The sequence below is a fragment of the Cottoperca gobio genome, chromosome 17 (genome assembly GCF_900634415.1).
Source record: "Cottoperca gobio chromosome 17, fCotGob3.1, whole genome shotgun sequence".
Taxonomy (NCBI): Eukaryota; Metazoa; Chordata; class Actinopteri; order Perciformes; family Bovichtidae; genus Cottoperca; species Cottoperca gobio.
In genome coordinates this window covers 13097237-13114381 of record NC_041371.1, presented here as the reverse complement: position 1 = coordinate 13114381, position 17145 = coordinate 13097237, and the positions used below count along the sequence as shown (strand labels likewise).

Here is a 17145-nt window from a genome sequence, read left to right as displayed (position 1 = left end):
CGATTGCTCCCTCACTATGAAATCCCCCATGCTTGAATGATTAATAATTTACACAGATCCAGAGATGAGGTGAGGGCAGGCAGAGAGCTGTCGAGGAGTTGTCGAGAAGGCTGGCAGACATTACGGAGTCTTTTCACTGCAGTGTGACAGTTCATGCAGAAAATTGTATGAAACTGATCTTTTCTGTGGTGCAGATACAAGCTCACACTGAGCAGTATCTGATGCACTTCAACTTTGACCCCCACACATAATCATATTTAATTTTCTTTATACAATTAGGTCGTGAGATTTAAATGAATTAGTGATTACAAACTTCCAGCTATAGGTGAGATGGATGTACATTCTGCACCCTCCACCGCCTCAATTCACCATGTACAGTGCTTGAAAGCAGACATACATGAACATATGAAGAAAAAGTATCTTGCACACAAACACTATGTGGCCAAAAGTGTTATGCTGCTTTTTATGGTTTGGGCTTGGGTCCTTCATTTCAATAAAGGGACTTTAATAAGGGGATTTTAATGATATCGCGTACCCCCCAGCAGACCCCCAAGGGATCCTAACATAGATCTAAGGGATCACAAGATAATTTATGGTATGATGATAAAGAAAACACATTTTTGTTACACAAGGTTATGTTCATTTTCAGTCATGCTGGTTGACATATTTTTTTTTAATTAAAATATCTTGACAAATATTAGCTAGGTTGGATGGACTGACATTCATCGTTACCCTGAGGATGTAATGACTTGATCCCCTGACCTACATCTAACGGCATCATCTGTTTAGAATTTGTCCAATACTTTGGTTTATGACGAAATTCCTGCAGAACTAATATTACCATCAGCCTCCGCGCTAATTAGCATATATTAGCATGCTAACGTGGTAAACATTAAACTTGCTAAACATTAACAGGTAAGAATTGTCTAAGTACAACTTCACAGGGATTGCTTCATTTTAAATTACGAGCAGAAAGGATGGAGACAACCGTGGGAGACAATAGTGCTCTTTCACCTGAAGGCCCTTGTTGTTCCAACATGACAGTGCCATCATGCACAGAGTGAACCGTAAAGAAAAGGTTTTCTGGGTGGAAGAACTTGCAGAGAGCCCTGACCTAAACCCCATCCAACACCTATGGGATGAATTGGAACGCCAACTGTGAGCAAGACTTTATCAGCCAACATCAGTGCATGACCTCACAATTGTTATTGCCCTGCAGCCTCAGAAGAGTGCCCGCATTTTTGGAATAAGATGCTAACGTATAGGTACATATTTTGTTGGCTTGTAATACCTTTGGCCGTGCTGTGTATACACACATACACAATGTAAACTCTATTCATAGAACACATTTAGACTCTTAAGAGACTGTATTTTACCTCCAGAGCTTTTTCTTGATGATGTTTCCCAGGATTATCTCCGCTCTGTAAAGAACAAAATACACAAGGAGATGATGAGATTATATCTCAAGCTGCCATTTCTCTAAGAGCATGTAAGCGTTACAGTTATCTGCCACGCATCTACAGCATAAATACTTGATTAAAAATCAGCAGTAGAGTAGTTCAAGATAAAGGATAAATGCCTGAATGTCACTAGCAACCTTGAAATTAATATGTATCCCTATTAATAGCTGCAGCCATTATTCATGAAGACAATTTCGAAGCCTATAAAGTTAGAATGAGCTGTGAACATAACTGGGGGCCTGAAGTGATGAATACAATTATGTAAATCACTTTAAAGTAAAGCTACCTTTCGTTTTTGGCCTCCTCAGGTGAATAATTCCTGGTGTGGGGGTGTACCTAGTTAAGATCTCATGTCCTAAAGGCAAGAAAGCTGGCAAGGCCAGAAAATTGATCTTGTGTGTGACATAGATAACAAATCTGAGACATCACTCACTTCCCCCCGGAGTACACTTCCGCCGTGTCGAACAGGTTAACCCCGCTCTCATAGGCGATAGTCATCAGCTGCTCTGCCACCTGACACAGACAAGAAAGGTTTCCCCTCATAGACTTCATTGTGGTATAATACACGACTAGAAATATTACCGAAAAATGAAATATAAAAAAGGATGTGCTGGGAAACTTCCCTGAAGAAGCTGAAGGAGAGTAAATCTCTTTTCAACTAAGATACATATCGCCAGGAAAACTGTATTGGCTGCATGTCATCCCCTCTCTATCTATCAGCCCTGTCTCTATAATAAAGGAAAAAAAGGAAAAAGGAAAAATCTTAAAAAAAGAAAACAAGTTGTTTACTCCTCAATATATTTCCCAGACTATTTGACCTAATTCTGGTGCCTGCAGTTTATTCAGAGCCATACATGGGAAGGCCAATTTTGGCATGATGATTTTCTCTTTCTATACTCGGCTCCTGCTTTGTTTTGGTGAGTTTGTTTGTGTCTCTGTGTGTGTCAGTTAGTCCCAGTGGTCATCAGGCAGTGATGAGCTGTCGGCAATTCAGTGGCTTCCCGCCTTCAAGGCCGGATCAAGGCGCTGGAAGAAGACTTCTGCTTAATAACTTATGACAAGGAGCAATACGACCTGAACATGTAGCCTTGGAAGAGCCAACACGGACTTAACAGCACGCTGTGATATTGGGAAATTGATACTGGAATAATTACTGTACTCACATTAATGCAATTTTATATCCAGTTACACTAAATTTCTCCCATGGGGGCTAATAGTTGAGCATCGTAGACGGTCACAAGCGCTCACTAGTTGTATTTGCAGGGTCTAAAGCAATGAAAGTCAAGATGTGTTGATGAGCTGTGACAGCTGAATGTTGGATTTGACATGACGTCTTACCTCATCAGAGATCTGACCTCCAAATGTTACCCATGTGCCTGTTGAAGGAAATATCCAATGTAAAGTTTTGGAAAAACAGACAAGAAATTTTGCTTCACTCGTAATCATTTTACTTGTGAATTAATTATTACTTTGACATTTTGGCATGGACACATGACAAAACAAATCAGGTCAGGGGTTAAAAGAAAGACATTTCACTGCCATATGAGTCTGCAACTGGGCAGAGTTGTATGTGATTTTATTTAAAGAAACAAATCATAGCAGCTTTAGGGGTTTTGTGTTTATGCCTGTGTTTTAATTTTTTATTATTTGTCTTGTTTTACAAAAAAATTTGGTGCCATTTCATCAACAGATGAAAATAACCTTTTAGGCTAACTCATTTACATTTACTCATTTACAGTTTTGTTTACAAATACAATAACATAATAAAAACATGCACAGACTTTTTATATAGTTTATATATATAGTTTTTATATTCTCCTCCAAACCTTCTGTTGCCTGACCCTGTCACATGCAGCCTGTTGCCATCTCCCACTAATAAGAAATAATGCAAAAGCTGGTTTTAAATGTGTAACTATATAGTATAAAGTATAAAGTATATAGCAGCAAATCTATTTTCTTAGCTGGTCATTGTCAAGTAAAAAAGAAATCTATCAAATTTTTATATAAAGCCCGAAAAAAGTACTTTACAATTGAGGCAGTGAAACGTAAAAAAATAAAACAAATGCTAAATAGACCAATTTTAAGTGAAATTCTGTTTCCTTGTGCCACTAAGAGGGGTGGGGAGGAATCACTGTGTTGTCAGATTAAACAAAGAGGGTTTGTAGAGCTCTCTGATGACAGGTACTTGGGTTCATATATATGTTGTATTCTTTACTTCTTCGTTCCTTTCATCATTTTATGAAAAGCTCAATTGCAGGAATACCCCTCAGGGAATCATCTTTTATGCTTTGGCTTAACCTTTCTTTTCCTTATTCTTTCCATCTGGTCTTAAACGGGTTGGTGCAGAAAGACAAGCAACACCTGTCATTTGTCAATACTGAAATAGGCTTGAACTTGGCACACACATGCTGCAACACAGTACACACATGCACATATAGCCAGAACACACACATGCACACACACCCAATCATTCCTATCAAGACGTATCCTCTGGTGTGCATTGAGTATGTGAGATAATTGAGCAACTTGTTTGCTGAAAACAGTGCTATTGATTGAATATTAACAGGGAAAATATTAACACTCAGCAAATAGCTCTGTGTTTCTCATGAGTCTCTATACGTATGAAAGATGCATGAGGGTTATAATAGGGTGAAATAATATAGTGACATTTACAAAACTAACCCCCATCACACACACACACACACACACACACACACACACACACACACACACACACACACACACACACGCAGAGGAGCTGAGTTTGCACTTGGATGCTTATGAAATCATTAGACATTTGCCTCTGATGCTAATTAAATGTACTCACCCAGGCCCAGACAGGAGACACGCAACCCAGATTTCCCCAGGTTCCTATGAAGAGGAGCAGACTATGATTAAAAAACACTGTTGTTGAGACTCAAGATGTCATCAGTCAAATATGATTGCAATTACTGTGCTCAATTTTGCTCTGGGCAAAGATTTTATGTTTAAACAAAGCCAAAATCTCCCTTGTTTCCAACTGGAGAGACTGAAATTAAATGGCAGCAATTTTGCTATTAAAGAGCTAATAACATAAGCAAAAAGATAATTTGTACTTGCAGTATGCAAGGCATGAAATAATAACATTATAGAGCTTTTCATGTTCAATCGAGAGAAGGATCACTAATATGATGGTCACCTTATCACACTTGCATTCGTGTATCAGAATTGAGAGATTACAGGGTGGAGGACAGCTGATTTATTCCGTCAATATGTATCACACCTTCTCTGGAAGAAGACAATGGCCCTCTAAAGACCCTGACAAATATTCCACTCATAACCGAAAAAATCCAATTACTGTTTGTACTGCTGCACTGGGGAGTTTGGTACACTACGTTTTGCAAGTGTTGTCCTTTGTTTCTCTTCCCTCATCCCTCGTCCCTCACTCAATTACCTCTTGTACTTTTACTTGGAGCCTTTGACATCCTCCTGCAGCGGGGAGTACTTCTGTCCTTGAGCTTTTTACTGTTATTGTCTTACCTACAAAATGCAGACAACCATGCTTGCTCTCAAGCACTGAGTCATATCAGCATTTCCCAAGATAGCTCCTCACACATACTTTTTCTTTCCCTGCTATCCCGCTACTTATAAATTGTGCAACAGTACAAATCCTGATTTATGTCTCCTCTGTAATAGTTTGTTTCCATCCAGCTGATCTGTGGCAATGTGATACAGCACCCTTGGCTCTCATTAACACAATGGAAGATAAACTAAGACAGAGTTATTGCCACTCTCAAATAAGAGTCTCAGCGCTCCACTTCACATTTGTTTTACAATCTGTGCCACATCATGTCCAACTGAGAGGGGAACTCATGTGGCACAAATGTTTAATGACTCAAAACCGGCAATAGCAGTAAGAGCAGATAGTTCTCCTTCAAGCCACCACAGGTGTCTTCCCACAGATGTATGTGCACTGTAGGTGAAAGAAAATGCAGTCAAGGTGATGCCGCGGCCCTGCGAAGGCAGCCATCTGATCGAGGAAGCGATTTGAAGCAAAATGCTGTGAAATTGAGACACATTCGTTTGACAGAATCATCAAGGCCACATGCACACGCAGAGCCACTATCACAAGCAACACACTTCATCTTGAGAGGAGAATATGTCCAAATACTTATTTCTTGACACAGAAACAACCTCCAATTACGGTCTGTCCCTTCTGCTTGGTTTTGCAGGCATTTACTCATTACAACAAATGAGGACGTAAAAAATGCCAGCAGTGGTTTTCTTGTGCCTGACAACTAATGGCCTGTGCCCGTCGAGCTGATATGTAACCATGCTTTCAGCCAATTCAATTAGGTGTTCAACATGGGGAAGCATCCGACATTGTGTCAGTTGTTCAGCTGAGCTGCCAAGATAAAGGAAGAAAATAAAGGAAAGTGTTAACATATAAACACTTGATTCAATACATTTATGGATTCTGTGATATTTTGTGTAAGGCACTGATAATAACATGATGGGAGACAGATCTCTACGCAGTCACAAATTGTGGGATGCGTTCTTGTCTCTGGTATGGTGGAGGAGTTTGGATATTATATCCTCCGTCTCTCTCTGATGTATTACAGAGCTCTGATCCATGAATGTGTGGGGGAGGGGCTGTACTGTAGGTTAGAAGTGTTATACTGACTGAATTTGCATGTGTGTTTGGTTGGGGCGCTGATGATGTTCACTGCTGAATTTATCACAAGTTGCTCTGGGTAAAACATCTGCTCAATTCATGGAATAGTTGTAAATCGTACATGTATTTTGCCTCCAGTCTTCATGTTAACAGCGGCACGTTGCACACCGTCGCCACAATAAACAAGCTTGTGAGAATGTTCCATTTCAAAATAGAGCTGGCTGTCGTTGGAAAATTGTAAGCATTGTTTTTGGAGATCCTCCATAAGCTATATTTGCTGTGGTTGTGTGATGCTTTGAATGCATACAGGATGTCCTAATGATAGGTGAAGAACAGAGCTGACGTTCAACTGCTGGAGAAGCCGCCTCGCTGCTGTATTCTTGTCCCCAGTGAAGCAGCAGCATCGGCCATACCTGATTATTAACCACGCAGGCGGCTATAGAGCATTAATTGATCTGTCCAGGTCTGGGAAGTGGGTGCCTGCAGAGGCACGCTTGCTAAAGAACATAATGATTCAAGGCACTACAGCATGTAATTTGCAACAAAGGAAAGAAAATGAATAACTTTGTGTTTGTGAGAAATTGAGTGCTTGTGTGGGTGTGTGTGAGAAAAATAGGGCTGTTGGAAGGCAGAGCCAGAAGTTCTTTACATATTAGGTATCATACTCTAATGACATACCTCTGTGTGTGTGTGTGTGTGTGTGTGTGTGTGTGTGTGTGTGTGTGTGTGTGTGTGTTTGTCTGTGTATCTGAGTTTTTGGATTAATATACTTATAATTATTTACGCTTGGTGTGTGTGTTGCTGAGGACCAGAGGGAGTGCAGTGTATTTGGAACAGCGGTTCTGTAGAAAAACTGCGAAAACTCGGTCCGCTCAGTCGGACATTTGTTTGCACCTGCGCAAAGCTAAAGCTGTGCAAATGCACACAACGATGCGGCCATGTTCGCTAACAGCCATTATGTGACGTCTCTGTATGTTTTCTTTCATAGAAAAGCGTTCCATAGCGACCAAAAAGGGTCCCTATACATAAAGATGTCGTGACATGTATTTTGACCAGTCTGAAGCGTTCAAACCTGGGGCTTACACATTTCGTGGGGTTTTGCCTTTATTAAGGCCATACAATTTCAATGGACCTATGATCCGTTGACTGTAGCGTTGCTACTGTAAACGCATGCATAGACTCACTTCAAGAAGCAGCAGCACGAGTACATCTCGAACAGGCACTGCACTAGTATTGTAAATGGTAAGATAAACCCACTAAGGAAAGGCCAAATTGTCTATACAAACCTCCACATAAACAACTTTGCAAGCCAGTGACTCTGGCTCAGTCCCTCATGCTTGGATGATGCCCAAAAGAAGCCTTGAAGTAAAATGACAAATGAGTCATATGAAGACGCCCCCTCACACAAACCTGTCACCGCTTATGAGCATCCTGCAAGCTTCTATGTAGCCTGTTCTATTCTTAGTGGATCCCAGAACATCTGGCTGCATTTATTGTGCTTAAATCTCTGAAGGAATGACCTCTTGTTGTGGGAGGACGTTTTTTTTCTTCTTCCTGGAAAGCACTTATATGGTTCCCAAGTCACACCCGGGTGTTTCTTATCATTTATTTCCTGATATTGGATTGATCAAATCAATATTTGTCAGCTAACACTTTTGTCAAGGTTGAGAGTACACAGATAAAACTCCTCACTCTGGGGATTAATGTAGACTAAGCAAACCCACACAAATCAACCTTGATGAGCGGAGGGATTAGACAACACCCACCTCCTCGGTTCCCACCGCTCTCCTGATGGCAACCATAATGTTGTTATCAAAATAATTCAGGGCAGGGTAGAAAGGCGGGTCATATTCTAAATTTATCAAAGCCAGGGCCTGTGTGGGTTGGAAGAAAGTAGGGAAGTGAAATCAAGCCCTTTGAGGGAAAAACAAAGAAGAGATTAAGCATGAATGAAAAACTTCAGCAGAGTTGCAGGGGGGCAAATCACCATGAAGCCTACAGGCCTCATTGTTGAATTTCACCAATGTCAGAAGAAAGGAAATGGATGAAGAAGAGAAGGAGAAAGAGTGCTATAAAGAGAGAGAGAGAGAGAGAGAGAGAGAGAGAGAGAGAGAGAGAGAGAGAGAGAGAGAGAGACACGAGCAACAGACTGAGGCTTGCAGAGTTGTAAGTCCAAGCCTCAAGTCTAAGCAGATCAAATGCCCTCTACAGTTAAAGCATTCTATATGACACAGAATGGGAAATAGGAAATGACAGCCGGCACCCTACAGGGCGCTGCACAATGCCATGTTTGTATGGTGTGTGTGTGTGTGTGTGTGTGTACGTGTGTGTGTGTGTGTGTGTGTGTGTGTGTGTGTGTGCTTTGTTTTTCCACAGGGCCGTAGTCAACATTGTTTCAATCTTTTTTCCATTTTAATACAGTATACACAGACCTGCACAATGCTATTTTTGCAGTGTTGTGGAAGGTTATTCAAATATCTCGGACATATGTTTTCCCAAACCGATGACAGAATAACTGTATTTTCAGAGACAAAGACAATGATTGAAGCAAGTGGTCTGTGGGTTGATCCATTATTGAAAAACATGTGGGCAGATCTGAAGTGATTGATTCAGAAGGTTGTGGAGAGCTCAGCAATGGGGGGGGGGGGACACCTTCGTACAGTACTGATAGAAAGTATGTCACGCTTTCTTTTTAGGTGTAGTTTCTGTTCACTGGCATGCATTGAAGAAGTCAACTGCATTTTCAGATGAAATAGTTTCTTTGTAGCAATTATGGTATGTAAAAAAATGAAACGTACAATTTGATTATCATTATAGAAAAATAAATGCTCAATAATGAAACAGTATTTTGTAAATCCCAGATTTCTGACATTTGAGAAACTTACAATGACATTAAAGACAGATGACCGCTCAGATGGATTTTCAGCTAACGTCTAACTGATTATTTGATGTTTTACCATTTTCAGCTTAACTAATAAGCATGTTTTTTTAATTTAAAGTCATTTTGTTCTATTAGTATTACTGCTCTGCAGCAGTGTTTTCTTTTAGTTGTATCACTTCCAATTATCTTTGTGATTACAGTCTGTTTAAGGCGGCCACTTTAGGAGAAAAAGCCAACATTTTACAATTGCATTTGCAAGGCAACACTATTATAAAGCCATTATACTCATGAAAAAAATAAACATTTTAGTTGTGACCTTTAATTAAAATGCAAAATCCATGCAAAACGTCCTGGCTGTTTAGCTGAGAGATTGGGCGGATTTTATCCTTGGGGGCTTGTTTGGTCTTTAGGCAGAGTGCAGCTCCACAATACAGGGCTCCTGTTGTGCAACACCCTGGATCATATTATTAGAACTACACATCACAACAAAACAGCTGAAACATGAACTCAAGTAGATGATGTTGGAACATAAAATACATGTATTTTATTGAAGGGTGATGAAGACATTTGATGTATGATGAAAAACTGTGCCATAAAAGGAAAAAAGCACCGCTAGACAGTGTGTATCTGAGCAGCGTGATGGGATGCAGACACGCATGAAGTCATTTGAACACACACGCATGTATGCACACACAAGCACCTGCGTATGCACACGCATACTCAAATTTCACAACAACAAAAAACATAAGCACACGAAGAGCAACAAGGAAGCAAATTATGATTTATGGTGCATCCTTACAAGTGCCACAGCTGCAGAATATATTTATCTTTCTGTGGACAGGCAGACAGAGGTTACATCAGTCCTCACGATGCAGCTGTTAAAAACCACATCCCTCTGTGTAATATTCAATCACACAAGCCTCTATACAACTTATCTAAACCCACTGAATAATTTGGGGAAATATGCTGATTCTTGCTGACTTCATGCTGAATATGTGAAAATAATCTGCGGCGTATTCCCCGCTACAGACTACTACAAACTATTGTAATGAAAGTGTCCTTGACCGAGCTGATAAAGGCCTCAACATATAATAACAACAAAGTACTTTCCAATTTACAATACTACATTGCAGGGCATCATTAATCTTTCATTTTTAAACTTTTAAGCAGAAGAAACCCATCCTCTGCTATCAATGGTGACTCAGGGGAAATGATAAAAGGATCAAGCTTAAGGCACAGCAGAGTTGTCCATGAATGCAAGGATGACACTCTGAAGCTGCTTTATACTAAGAAACGGGACAGAAACTCTTCCACCAAAACCTTTATTCAGCTCGACTGTGTTTAACTGTGCAACTAGACAACATGTTGAATACATTGTCATGACCATGAACCGCATACAGTACTGATTAAGTCACGATATACTGTAGGTCATTCAATAAATAAAAATTCTATATGAAATGATCACATGGTAAATGTATATTCCTGTGTTAATTGAATACTTGAGTATTTCCTCATCTAATTATGAACTTTAGGGCAAAATGCAAAAATAAAATCGTAAAATTCAAGTGATATTCCCTCAAATATTTCACATCAGACTCTGATTCCATTGAAAGACGATAAATGATCATATTGTATGCATCAAAATGTCCAACTGAAAAATGTTAAAGTGCATTGTCAAGGACTTTTGGAAATGTTTCTGGAGGAAAACATACAACAAAGTTGCTTTTTAATGTTAATGCAACAACGCATTTATGATACTGTATTATAAAATCATGCAGTTTGATTTTCCAAAAATACAAAATAATTGCTGAATATCGATACTGTATCTTGCCAAGCTCTGAACTCTGATAAAAACAGGCTATTCCTAGTGCACATACAAACGCTTTTCATGGCTGGTTTATGCATTACTCACACTGTCAACACACATGTATACTGTAAACAGCAGAGAATGCCTCTCTCTCTGCTGGCCGCTGATAAGCCTGCATCCGAAGGAACCGACAGAAGGGATTTTTGCATGCCCATCTGCAGCGCAGCTCTCAACCAACCAAGTGGAATATTCCCCAAACCTCCTGGACTGTCAAAAGGCCTTCTGCTGCCTAATGACCGTTATGAACTTCAGGCGAGAAATAATCTGCTCAATTTGTGAAGCCAGTGACGACAGCATGTTTTGTTGCATCACATACTGTATTTTGGCTTGTGTGCATGCTTGTTTGTGGGTTTGTGTATTATTTTTAGAGCAAGAAAAAAGGTCCGACAGCATTGGAAGGTTGCAACTATGGGACACCGCCATTAGACCTACAGTATGCTCGGCTACACTATACATCGCCATGACAACAAAAATGCTGCAATGGTATTATTAGTTTATGCTCGCTCGCTCTGCACACTGCATCTCCTGCTTCAACTTGCTACGCCTTCAGATGTTCTCAGTGCGTAGCCTCAACGCCACACATCTAATGAACATACATGCACTCATCTATGTAATGCAATGTGCCAAATGCATACGCCCACTAACCTCCCCCCCCCCCACACACACACACTCACACACACACAAATTTCAGAGTTTGTACAAAACAGATTTGGGTGTCGACTTGGCTTCAGTGATTTAGAAGAAGAGGAGGACAGAGAGACATTACTGGAAGATAGAGCAACATAAATGATCAGGCAAACAGGGAGCAGAGAGAGAATGTGACAAACGAGATATTTCATCCAACATTTCCTTCCCTGAGGTATAAATTGTGGATTTGCTGAGGGCTTATAGGAAGCTTTACTGCTTACATCCACCACCTGTTTTTAGAAAGAGCTACACGAACTAAGCAAATCCTCATGTTACAAACCAAAACATTTTAGAGGCCATGCACCTTGCATCAGTCCTGCATCAATAGTGTTACAAAATGTTTGTTTTCATTCCTCTCTGAGGGAAACAGAAGCAACAGGGAAACAAGCTTCTTAAAAATGTAGCTCTTTTGCTGGTTGCATCTGCGCAAAAACAATTTCAAAATTAATCTTCTCGGTTAATGGAAAAAAGCTCTTTTGTGAAGGCTGAACCAGATAGCACAATGTAGTCAACAGGCTTTTTTGTTGCCGGGAACAGATTGAAGTTGGCCATTTCAATGTTGTTATGGAAACGAGATGAGATTGTGCGACAAGCAGACACTTATCACATTTCGCTGCCTCGCATCCAATCTGCCCAGATTTAGCTAATTGCCTCTTTTCTGTGAACTGACCCGCGTGCCCCAATTTTCTCTTTCATTCACTCTCTAATTCTTTCATTTCTTCTTTCTAACTCCATCCCTTCCCATCATACCCTGTTTCTCTCCGTCTCATCCGCGTCTCTCTTGATCCTGATACCGCGAGCAATGATGTCACCTTCCAGCGTGAGGTGAAACACACACACACACACACACACACACACACATGCTCGGCTTTACCATAACACTTTTCAGCATGTACTGTGCGGTTGCAGCCGGTAATTGTCTGATGCTGGTGGTATTGAATAAGCTCACGAGAGAATTAAATATCAAATTCAGCTTTGATACAGCGATGTGTTGTGATTTATTTAGCTATGTGCACTTCACCATGTCAGTCTTATTTTATTTTATTGGTAATAGAATTTCTTGTGTGCATTCAAATTGTAATACCTCTGCCTCTCCTACTGATGTCTTGTCTATAAAGAATCAGCATTTACTTCAGTTCTATACTGTACCTTATGGTATCCATACTGTACTGCACCTTCACTGTACTGTATCTTTATCTTACGTATTGATGCACTGTACTGTGTGATATGCATGTATGTTTGTATGGTTATAATGGTTCATTATAGTATTATCTTTGTGTCAGTTGTTTTCTTTGCATTTGTTGGTCATTTAATTTATTTCCAGTGTATTGTCTTTCTGCAGAACCATTTGTAATCTGTGAGGTTGAAACCTGTCCAGTTTTAAACCAATAAACCCGACTAAAACAATCAAATATAACTTTTCTGTGTTGCTGAAAAACATTATCTTTTCAGTGTTTATAACTTTCATCATCACACAAAATGTATTGTCTCTCCAAACAACCCCAACGGTCCCAGATCCTAGTTTACTAGACACTCATAATGATGGTATAAATATATAGAGTTGCCAATAAATCTGCATCTTAGAAACAAACGCACAGACACACTCACGCACACAGCACTGCTCATATATATTCATTGTCTCCAGCAATCCTCTTTTAATTTATGTATTCTCTCTTCTCATTTTGTGTATCATGTTTTTCTACCATTTTAAACATGTTGTCATTCAGTTGTGGTAGGTTTTCCCTAAAACTAAAACTAAAACTAAATACACCTCCTTCTTCCTCAATCTACTCTCTCACACAGTCTCCACCATCACGTCTACGTACCGATACTTCATGCCGGTGAGCTTGGCAGTGGACTCCTTGAGGTTGTGGTGGTAGCGGTGGGTGAAGGAGCCCAGGCTGCGAGCTATCAGGGCCACCGTGCGGAAGCGGGCAGCGGGCCTTGCTGGCTGTGTTGGGGCTGGTGGCGTTCTGCTTGCTGTGCTCGCCGTTACGCGGAGCCTTCAGCCCGTGGTCCGTGCATGCAAAAGATACCTGCATGGCTGTTGGCAAAGGCCACTAGAGCTGCTCCAATACAAACAGGGCTTTGTTTGTGACCTTAAAGTACTAAACAGTCTTGTTTCTGTCCGTGGAACTCAGATTTAGTCCTTGTTGTTCTTATGTGAAGTTGAAAGTCAGTGATCCAGGCCAGTTCTGCCTGGTGCTGCTGAATCTCATATGGAAATCACAGGCAGGAATGATAGGAGCATGAGATTGTTCAGTAACTTTCGGGAGAAGAATCTCAAGCTGATGTTGCGTCAAGATCGGACATAGCAGCAGTGCAGTCCTGGTCAGTGTGTGAGGGGTTGAGATGGGGATCCTGTGCCGGTCTGACTCCACCTGAATATATGAGAGAGGATGGGGATGGAGGGAGAAGGATGAAGGAGAAGAGGCACTGAATGAGTCGCTGAACGAGTACCTCCAAATGAGAAGAGCACTTGAGAGCATGTGTGTTAGAGGGATGAGGGTTAAAGGTGCGAGCGGATGAGGAAAATGTCCTGCTAAACCAGAAAGAAGAGAAAATCCTGTGAAACCTTTCTGTGTTTTCTATTCCCATGCTGTTTTCTCCTGTTTACCGTCTTCTGCTCACATCCCTAAGCTGCTTCAGCAAGACAATATGAAGAATGAGTGCATTTCTGCCCTAGTTTTTCTTGCCTTTCTTTGTCTTTCAGTATCTGTCCTATTTTATCTTCCTCACTTTATCCTGTATAACATATTGTACATGTTTCCATTCCCAACTCAAATTTGGTTTCTTGCTTGCTTTCTGATTATTCCATTTCTGTCCACAAAGTCTGCCTCTAATTCCTCTCTTAATTCCTTCCTCTTTAGGGTGTCTGGGAGCTTTTGTTGGACAGTCAGGAGTTGTGGGAGTCTGGGGAGTCTTTCTCGCCTTTTAGTCAAACACCCTGAGTGAGGAGGGTAACACTGCACCACCAACACAAGGCTTTCAACACTGTACACACATGCACTCACACACATGATCACAGACACCTCCTAACACCTTTTGTCACACATCCCAAAAATAAGGTCAGACATTCACAGAAAAGCAAACGCTTGCAAATTAACACTCACAAATCTTCCATGGCAAACAACTGCATTTGCTTCCACTTACAACACACACAATTAAAGCTTTACTGATAGAAGTGTTCATACACACGGCGAGTTGTCAGTGTTCTCAGAGAAACAAGGATGAGATTCTTGATTGACGTCTGCCCTTCTGCAACTTTGAAAGGAGTCAAGCGTCGTTACACAGCAAGCAGAGGCCCCGCAAAGGTTCGCATCCCAACAGAAAGCGGCAACAACAGCAGCGTTTCCGGCAGCTGTCCTCAAACCCGGCAAAACAACCTTGTCCCGTCTCCAAAGTCCTTTGAGCAAGTAACACAGTCTTTACGGTCGCCGGCTTTGCAGCAAGAATGCTCTGTTTGATAAAGAGACCCTGGAATGATAACAGACAAGCGGAGAAGAGAAGGAGGAGGAGAGAGCAGGATGCATGGTACCTCACTTCAGGGAGAAGAGGACAGATGCAGTGAGGAGGCGAGGATCAGCGCGTGTTGAGCGTAGAGAGAGTGAGCCAGGCGCTGAATGAGGGAGAGAGACAGTGTGTATAGGCTACTGGCTCTGACTGACTGGCTGAAAGAACCGCAGTGTTTTTCACCATGGCGCCACACACTCACAGAGAGAGAGAGAGAGAGAGAGAGAGAGAGAGAGAGGAAGAGGTATAGTCTGAATGGATATCAAGGGAGCTGAGTTGATGTGTGGTTATGTGTGTGTGTGTGTGTGTGTGTGTGTGTGTGTGTGTGTGTGTGTGTGTGTGTGTGTGTGTGTGTTTACTTCAGGCTGAATGTTATGGTGGTTGTTTACAGTAACCCACATGTGAACGTTAAAGGCTCGCTTCACTTCACTGATGACGATTTATGAGACATTTTACTTGCTACCCCCTCTTTTTGATGTCTTCCATTACAGTGGATGTCATCTTTACAGTGCAGTAACATTTACAATCATGGGATAAGTATTAACTTAGATCCGTGTACATTGAACAAACAATTCCAGTAATTGCAATTGTATTGTTAGAAATGACAGGCTTTATTTCGTTAAGCAACCAATGGAGACTGACACTGACATCTAAGAGCAGATGTTAAGTGGCACAGTGAAAGAAAAGCATAAACCCGTGTTCAGGGTCTTACGTTCCTCTCCCACTGAGCAGTAACGTGACAATCCAGGATGTCATGGTTCATTGAGAATTCAACAACCTCCAGGGCAGCACCGTTTTATTTATATCCTTGTGATTGCATTTGATAACAGAGGAAATTTGTTTGGCAGAGCCCCCGTCATTTATAATGTTAAACCTGGCTTCTGTGTCAGTGGGGGGGGGTGATTTTCATATATGTTGTGTGATGAACTGTGCTCTTTTCAAGTGCGTGTAATGCATAAGAATACTATAGATTGCAATGCAGTGACACATGACCGCCAGAAATCAAACGGGTATTCCAGTTATTTGCAAAATTGGAACACTAACAAGTCATGTTTTTACAGGGTCCGAGATATTCTGACCTTTAGTGGAGGTCAAGATCCAGAAACCCTGGAACCCTACATTTCCAATAATGCAACTTGTCGTTTGTTAGACCTTCCTTGCCTGGTAATGCTTTTGTCTCTTAAACTCCCGTCTGAGTAACAAAGACTTTCTGTTAAGGAGAGAGACTTGCATTTTATATGTTTTTGAGATCACATTCCACCCAATGCGATGAGCCTTTCACAAGATGAAATACGCTTTCTGTTAAGGATTTAAAGTCTCTATGCCCACATCGACATCATCAGGGTTATTGTTGAAAACCCTCCCAGAGCCACAGAAGACATTATACAACTATACAACTGTTTTCACTGGCCCAGAGGCAATCCCTCGGATGGGTGATCTGATCTTAATGCGTACCTTTAAATCACACAACCTTTTAGAAAAACTAAAACATTTCTGTCTTCTTCAACCTCTTCTTCAGCCTCTTCTACAGCCTCTCCTATAGCCTCTTCTACACTCTCTTCTACACTCTCTTCTATACAGACTCTTCTACAGCCTCTTATACACTCTCTTCTATACAGCCTCTTCTACAGCCTCTTCTATACAGCCTTTTCTACAGCCTCTTCTATACAGCCTCTTCTACAGCCTCTTCTATATAGCCTCTTCTACAGCCTCTTCTACAGCTTCTTCTACAGCCTCTTCTATACAGCCTCTTCTACAGCCTCTTCTACAGCCTCTTCTATACAGCTTCTCCCTATACAGCCTCTTCTATACAGCCTCTTCTACAGCCTCTTCTATACAGCCTCTTCTACAGCCTCTTCTACACTCTCTTCTACAGCCTCTTCTATACAGCCTCTTCTACAGCCTCTTCTATACAGCCTCTTCTACAGCCTCTTCTACACTCTCTTCTACAGCCTCTTCTATACAGCCTCTTCAACAGCCTCTTCTATACAGCCTCTTCTACAGCCTCTTCTACACTCTCTTCTACAGCCTCTTCTATACAGCCTCTTCTACAGCCTCTTCTATACAGCCTCTTCTATACAGC

General features: G+C 41.1%; 1 protein-coding gene across 1 annotated transcript in view; it reads right to left on the bottom strand.

Moving 5' to 3' along the window:
- Positions 1–15197, bottom strand: part of kcnab1b (potassium voltage-gated channel subfamily A regulatory beta subunit 1b) — a 28367-nt gene extending 13170 nt beyond the window's left edge. The window contains 7 exon segments of the mRNA XM_029454158.1: positions 1377–1421; positions 1894–1973; positions 2799–2836; positions 4288–4331; positions 13376–13485; positions 13487–13930; positions 14744–15197. Of these exon segments, the coding sequence (XP_029310018.1) occupies positions 1377–1421; positions 1894–1973; positions 2799–2836; positions 4288–4331; positions 13376–13485; positions 13487–13591 (422 nt within the window). The 5' untranslated portion in view covers positions 13592–13930; positions 14744–15197.
- Positions 15198–17145: the final 1948 nt, after the last annotated feature.